Source organism: Benincasa hispida, chromosome 1, assembly GCF_009727055.1.
Source record: "Benincasa hispida cultivar B227 chromosome 1, ASM972705v1, whole genome shotgun sequence".
Classification (NCBI taxonomy): domain Eukaryota; kingdom Viridiplantae; phylum Streptophyta; class Magnoliopsida; order Cucurbitales; family Cucurbitaceae; genus Benincasa; species Benincasa hispida.
This window is the reverse complement of record NC_052349.1, coordinates 83361261-83369420: the sequence shown is the minus strand read 5'-3', so window position 1 is coordinate 83369420 and position 8160 is coordinate 83361261. Positions and strand designations below refer to the sequence as shown.

Below are 8160 nucleotides of genomic sequence, written 5' to 3'. Positions count from 1 at the left end.
AAATTAAGTACAATTGAAATAGAACCACAAATACGTAGTATCTAAACATTTCAGAAACAAAATTAAAAATCATCCAATATGGTCTTTTATGCAAGGGAAGATGGAGGTCATTAGAGATGTATATAACAATGGATTTCTTCCAAGGTGAGAATAAGAAAGAGCAAAGTTGATTTTACCAGTGAATATGTTAAAGAATTGCAACTTCATGACGATATGGTCATTGGAAGTATGATTGTGTTTGACACCAGTAGGGACTATTTTGCTCATTGGATCTTGAAAGCCAACTTTAAACATATTGGATCTTGAAAGCCAACATTAAACATATTGGATCTTGAAAGCCAACTTTAAACATATTGGATCTTGAAAGCCAACTTTAAATACTTTGGATCTTGAAAGCCAACTTTTTAAACATGTTGAAAATGATGTTCAAAGTAAAAACAAAAACAGAAAATATGTAAGCGAAAAAAAGGTCGGCAACTTGGTGAGGGTGGTCGTTAAAAGCTAGAAAAGATGATGGAATTAAAAAAAGAGTTGTTGAACCAACAATCGAAGACATAGATTGTAAAGGAGAAAATGAGATTTTGGTGGCGGCTAAGTGAAGAGGACGAATAATATGAGATTTAGGGGTTTTTTTGTATCTTCTTTCAATAAATAATAATAATAAGAATAAGAATAAGAATATTAACAATAATAATATTATTAATATTAATAATAAACTGAAAAATATATATATACACACCATTGCATTTAAAATTTAATTCCCATTTATATGTTTCTAGTTCAACAAGCCATTTTTACATTGTTTGTATATAAAAAATTGAAAACATCGAAAATATAAAGAAAAAAAATCAAATTAATTTGATAAAAAAATGTATAAAATAATAATAATAAAAAAATACTTAGATACGATTGAATTTGTAACAAACATATAAACAAATCAAAAGTTAGTTGGATATAATCAAATTTGATAATAAAAAATAAATTCAAATATAAATTGGAGAGAAAAACAGTAAATTTTTGTTTATTTTGATTAAAAAAAATCAATAAGTAATTAGATAAAATCTAATTTGATAATAAAATATAAATCCAAATATAATTCGGAGAGAAAAATCAGAAAAGGAGTTCATTTATTTACAATTACACTGTATTTATAATTCTGTTTTCATAAGCTCAACCATTACACTGTATTTATAAATTCATCCACCACAAAAACCTATGAAAAAGCCTAACTCGTTGTAGAGGCATAACAAAAACAACAGATTACAAAAGTGAATACTTATTTGTTTGTCAAAAAGACAAATTAATGATATAATAATATAATAATATATTAAGATGATAATATGTATAAAATATTTCGTAAAATTTTAATTAAAATAAAAAATTAATCCAAATTTAGAATAATAAAAATGAATAAAATAATATAAAATCTAAAGATATATCATAAATTAAAATTCAAATGGTGATAGATAAATTAAATATAGATTAATTTTAAATATTTTCGAAAAGTGGTTAAATTAAATCAAAATAAGTAGCTAATTAGAATCATTAGGGAGATAAATGAGGAAGAGATTGGTTTATTTTAAATCAATTCAATGTAATTATCAAAATCTAATTTTTATATTAAAAATAAATTTAAATTTCAAAAAAGGAAAAAATAGGAAGAAATTGGTTTATTTTAAATCAAATCATAATTGTAAAGTTATATAAAAAATAGTAGCTTGTTAAAGAAACCACAAGAAAACCTAAATAGATGAAACCTTTGAACCTTTATGTAAGTAACAAAAGTTATGGCGGAGCAATGTATGGAGCAACAATCCAACTGGTTCATGTGCAATCAACGCATGATCAATTTTTTAGGAAGTGGTATTTCTTTTCCCAAAAAGTTAAAATTTTATAAAAAATAACATATACAGTTTATTAAAAATGTGAGAAATATACCGTTAATTCATTAAAAATGTATGTATATAATTATGAAAAATAATATAGAGATTTGAATAAAATATATGGATAAAAGAAGTTTTAATAATATATGAATATTTCAAATATAAATTAGGTAGAAAAATTTGGATATTTAATTAAGGTAAGATAAATTCGAAAAGTGGTTAAATAGAATCTCAAATAATAATAAAATATAGAGATTATGTTACAAAATTAGGAGGGCAGTTGTCTTTCACAAATATTATACCACATTTTGGAATTACGGGGTATTTGTAGTATCACCAACAACAACATTTATGAACAAGACAAAGGTCAATCAGACATTTAGAAATTTGTAAGCATGTGCATGTCACATAAGTTGCCATAATTTTTATTCTTGGGCGGTTTTGCCATTTTTCAGAATGAAACCTCAAATTTCGTCATACACTCAAATTCTCCAAAAGTTAATGGTGGAGTTATTTTTATTTTTATTAATTTTTATATTTTTAAATAGCCATTAGACACAAGTAAAAAATAATATAAAAATATACATTTTTTAAATCATTTTTTTAAAACCCAACAAAAATTAATATCTACCAAAACTAGCTAGACACTATAAAAAAAAATTAAATTCATTTTTTTTAAATCAATTCAAAAATCAAAAGCCTACCATGTATCATTTCTCCATTACTTCAATTGTCAGTTAGCTTTGATGAGAAAAAATTTGCTATGTCACCAGCTCGGGATTTTTCTATTAAGTTTGATCTTATCTTCTTCATTTAAACTTAGGTTTGAGTGATTCAAATTGCATGGGAATTGTTGTTTCGAAAACACTTAAAAAAACTCAAATTGTTAATGAATAAAAGTAGATTTGTTATCATCAAAATATTATTAGTTAATTAAAATTAATTAATTCGAGATTAAAAACAAAAAATCCAACAAATGTTATAATTTTACCTTCACATTTGAGTTTTATTTCAATTTTGTCCTTAGGTTTATTTTATATTTATAACATCAATTTTTCATTAAATACTCATCTCAATCATCAACGTGAATATCTATTAATTAATTGAAAAATAATTATGAAGTGAAATCTTAAACTTAATTTTTAACGGTGATAAAATATAGTGAAACTTAATTAATTATAAATCATTTAATTATTTTAAAATTATTAACCTGCATTAACATTGAAGATGAGATATATAATATTTAATAAAAAATCGAGGTTATAAAAGTAAATCTTGAAATATAGGGATTAAATTAAAATCAAACTTAAAATTTAAGGATTAAATATTTAACATTTTTAAAAGATCAAATAAAAATTAGACTCAAAACTTAAGGACAAAAAACTAATTTTCCTATTTTTTTTCTTTTAACCATCGAAACTAAAAAAAATTAAATAAATAATTTATTCAAAATAAAGAAAAAATAAGAGAAAAAAGTGTTGATTGATACTTGATTTTCGAAAAAGCATGCTGATGTAAATTCTGCTCGAGATTCAAATTCGACTGAGATTAATGAATTTCAACTGAAATTTGCTCGAAATTTATGAATTTTAGTTAGAATTCATATTATCTCACAAGAATTGTTCGAGAATCTAAATCTCGTTGAAATTAGTTTTAAAATTTTTAAAAAATAGTCTTAAACAATAAAACAGCTGTCAAATGTAAAATAATTTACGTCACAATTTTTTTTAATTAAAAAAAAATACAAGTTGATTCAATGAAAAATCCATAGTTTTCGTTCAATAAGGCAAGAATGAGAGGCAAGAAAAATTTGGAAGCATTGTTTTTTAAAACGAGGTAAAACTATAACTCCACATTATTTAAAAGTTCAATAAATCCCAAAATACAATAAAAAAGACAAAAGGGTCATTTCTTACAATAACAACCTATAATAATAATAATAATAATATCTTTTTAGAAAAATACTTTTACCAAAAAAAGAAAAAACAATAATTTTGTTTCTTAATTTATTTTAAGAAATATTACAAAACATAGGGAAAAAAAAATCCCACCTACCCCTCTTCTTCTCCCCTCCACAAAAGAAAATACATTCCCCAAAAAGAAAGAAAAAAAGAGAAAAAAAAAAGCGAAGGTGCTTTATTTGAAGCTATAATAAAAAAAACAAATATTAAATAATATATAAATGGTTGAGATGAAGGGCGCATAATAGCAAATAAATCCGTTGGGGAATGGGAACGAGAATCCATGCTTAAATGCGCCTTCAAAAGAGTGTAGATTAGTACACGTGTCTTCTTTCTTGTCCTTCGTACATCTATCCGTTAACCCTAACCTCCTCTTTCTCTCTCTTCTCTCTCTCTTTCTCTCTCCTCTGCAACTTCTTCACCATTGGAAGGAAGAGAATTCAAAGAAAACACTCCGAAACGGTTCTACATCCGTACTTTTGCAGCCATTTCTGCTCCTATAATGGGGAAGCTACTCTGTGATTCCACCACGGCTGTAGCCGAGTCGTTTCCGACCACCTCCCCGGTCGTTAATTGGAGGGACCAGAACTCTTCCACTGTCATAGATGCCAATGGAGCTCTAGATCTTCTGGACCAGACCACCACCGTTGTAGCCACTGCCTGGGATGATGTTCTTGGCCTTGAGGACCAACAGAGGCGGCAGCTTCAGAGACTTCATGCTAAAGGCGTTCTCTGGAAGCATCCGGAGGAGAATGGTGCTGATTCCTCTTCTATACCGTTGAGATCTGTGGTTTTTCGTCTCTCTCATGGTGGTGAGGTTTCTTCTGATGGAAACTGCTTGTTTACGGCTTCTCATAAAGCTATGAACATGGCGCGTGAGGTCGACGCTCGGGAGCTTCGACGGCGGACGGTGAGGCGATTCTTGGAGGATTTCGGATCTGCGAGATTGGAGGAGACTGAGGTGATTAATGACGCGATTAGGCATCTCTACTCCCCCGATCTGAAGAATGGATGGGGAATACATGTGGTTCAGGAGGTTAAATTCTTGGCCAAGAAAGAGGATCGGCCGGCATTGGACGGAGCTATTGATGAGCTCGTTCAACTCGGCATGCAGAGGTATCTTCAATTCATGGTTACATTGGATCTGAAATCTCTCTTTTATAACAATTTTTAACTTCTGGACAGCGATAACCATGAGATCTAGATTGTTTTTCGCTCTATGGCGGTAGCGCCTTCTCAATTTTCCATGTATTTGCATCTCATTTTGTTTGCTCCGATTGAAGAGAAACGGCGGCGGAGTCGATTTACAAAGAAAGATGCATTCCGATTAACGACGGTACGAGTTGGGCGAAATACATGTCAATTTCCGGTTCCCTTGGGGATGAATACGATATTATTACTCTGCAATACACAGAAGACGGATTGTTATCTGTGGATGAGAACAGAGAGGGCCACGCCGCAGCTTTTGGGGATGACATAGCAATTGAATGTCTTGCAACAGAGTTCAAGCGTGAGATATACGTTGTAAGATTTTTTACTGAACCAACCAATCCTTTCTTCCTGTGTTCCTCTATGACTTTATATGGTTTTTGACGAATTTTTTTGATATGTTGGGTCATTGACTTTTTTTAGTCTTAAGTTCTTGATAATTCTGTTGCTCTGGGAAATTCTGTGACATGTATGTGATGTTTGACAAATTGGTCAAGATGGTTCCTTCTGGTACATATAAATAGATGAATCTGAAACTGCTTTGTTCTAGAAGAGATTTCTAAGCCTAAATATGGGAAATTCAAATTGTTAAAGGTTTATTATTGGATGATTCCCTATTTGGGATTGGTTGAGATATTGAGATTTCTAGATGAAATTTTATTCATGGTGGAAGAAATGTTAACTGGTTCGAAGTTTATGTTGTTGGTTTACAATTTCATATTGATAGGCAATTAAATAAGTAACTACCAGATGTGAATCGAAGCTTTCTTTTATGAAAAGTTCTAGGTTTGTTGTACTTCACATAGAGTTCCTCATCACTCAAGATAATAGTACTTCAAAGGACATTTTTTTTGTGAATTCTTTCTTCCATATTGAAAAACTCAAAGCTACAAAAATTAATATTCAGGTACAGAGTAGGTGAAGCTGTTTCTCATTTTTAACGAAACTTGAACCAGTGCTTTTGCAGCTCACAATTAAGTTTCATAATTTGGAGAACTTATTTTTTGGGCACCAAACTTATTTTACTTCAAGATCTGTTTCCAAAAGTTACTGACCAAAGCCCTGAATTATGAACTTTCAAGGTGCAAGCACACGGATCCGATGCAATGGTTGATGAAGAAAATTGTGTTTTCTTTCTTCCACACCGACCCAGAAGCGAAATTTGCGAAGTTCCTTTCTTTCTTTTCATGAAAGGAACAGGTAATGGAAGAACCCCATCTGCTATTTTGGTTTCACATCTGAGTTTTCTTTAATCTCATTCTTCCTCGAACAACATGGCCCAATCTCCAAAGTTGCACCTAACATTTTCTTTATCATCGCCTATTGCTAACATAGTGTACATAAACATTACCATATACAGGTTGGTGCGGCGCCGGGGCTGACCATTACGAGCCTCTCATTGCTCACTGTTCTACGTTTGTTTCGCAGGAGAAAGTGGCAATGGTACTTTAAGGTCTCAGTCCTGCAATTTTGTGGCTTAGATTTTGATTAGAGAATTAATTTAGTATGTCTTAATTTATTTTTGAGGCTATTATTATTTAGGCTTGCAATCAAGATGGGAAGAAATCAAAATCTGGGTTGCATTGCTTTCAATTTTTTTTTTTTTTTTTTTTTTTTTTTTTTTTTGTGGGGGGTAGAGAAAGAAATTGTGTTAGAAATCAACCAGTACGTGTCTTGTCTGACTAACATTTTGCAGGTTTGCGCCTGCAGTTGAGCAGCCATTGTGAGTTTTTTCGGCCTTTTTCTTTCTTCAAATTTTTTAATTTTGTTGTTGTTGTTGTTGTTCAAGTCATTTTATTAATGAGAAGAGAGTGCCTGTATAGACACTGGCAGTAGAGTTGATAATTTTGGAGTCCAAAATCCAGGAAATTACTGCTTTTTGCTGTTGTATCCTTATCTTTTTGTTGGTATTTTTAATGCTAAAAAGCCAACTTTATTCTTTCTCTCTTCTATTTATAGAGTTTGGTGAGAACAATAGAATTGGATTTGGGTAGGGGGGGGGGGCATAGGCACTGCTTTAGAAAGCAATATTAGGCTTTTATTGGTTGATTAAATTATAATCAATGGATATCTTCAGTTCTGTTGTAGCTTTTGTTTACCTTTTTTGTTTCCCTTTTTAATCTACTATGAGAAATTTGGGATAAGACATTATATGGGAAATTATAATCAATCTTCCAGTGAGTTGATATGACAGAATGGACAATTTTGTTAGTTGACAAAATTGAGATGTTTTGATTACTACTTTGATCATTTTTGTTCATTTTATTTAGTACTTTTAAAACGATCATTTTGGGACCCTACACGATCTCTGTACTTCTTAAAAATGACTATTATAGTCCCTTTGTATTATTTTTAAGGGACCACAATGGTCATTTTTTTTTAAGTATAGTGACTAAAAATGAACAACGTTGAAAGTATAAGAATTAAAATGAATAATTTGAAAATACAAAATCCAAAATGGACCAAAATCGAAAAACACTGGATCAAAATAGTATTTAAATCAGTTAAAAGACAATAATTTTATCCAATTAATAAGTGAAAACTGTTTTCATAGGGTTAGTTGATTACACAATAAATAATGTATGGAAGTTTTTAAAACAATTCAATTTGGGGTGTTTGTATGTCTGGTTGTCATATACTACATATGTATGCATATTAGCACATGGAAGTTTCTCCTTCCATATCATCTTTTTTTTTTTTTTATCTTGAGCTACTACAAAAATTACTGTTTATCTTGATAATACAATATCACTTAAGATAAATATTCAGGTGCATCCGAAGTAGCACCTATTTTTATGTATCTTACTAAATTGTTCAATCATAATTTATCATGTGACAATTTCTTTAAATTTTTTTTTGAAATATTTTATTTCGTTTTGATGCACCGACTGTTACTGTCACTTAAACTATGGAGACAAAAGAGGAATTGCCAAAAAATAGCTGAAATAATAATAAAAAAGAACTCTCAGAATTAGACAATTCTCTTAATGTATGTTGATCAGCTTAGCTTCATCAAAGGCCACAAGAACTTTCCTAACTCCATCCTATTCCAAGCTTCTCCAAAGTTAAAAGTTTGATACAAATATATATGGGCCAACTTGAAGAAT

General features: G+C 30.0%; 1 protein-coding gene across 1 annotated transcript; it reads left to right on the top strand.

Annotated features, from left to right (window-relative positions):
- The first annotated feature begins 4112 nt into the window (after positions 1–4112).
- Positions 4113–7113, top strand: LOC120067253. Its single transcript, XM_039018818.1, has 4 exons — positions 4113–4960; positions 5128–5368; positions 6136–6253; positions 6414–7113. The coding sequence occupies exons 1-4, from the start codon at positions 4347–4349 to the stop codon at positions 6503–6505; spliced, it is 1065 nt and encodes a 354-aa protein (XP_038874746.1). The 5' UTR covers positions 4113–4346; the 3' UTR covers positions 6506–7113.
- The last annotated feature ends 1047 nt before the right edge of the window (positions 7114–8160 follow it).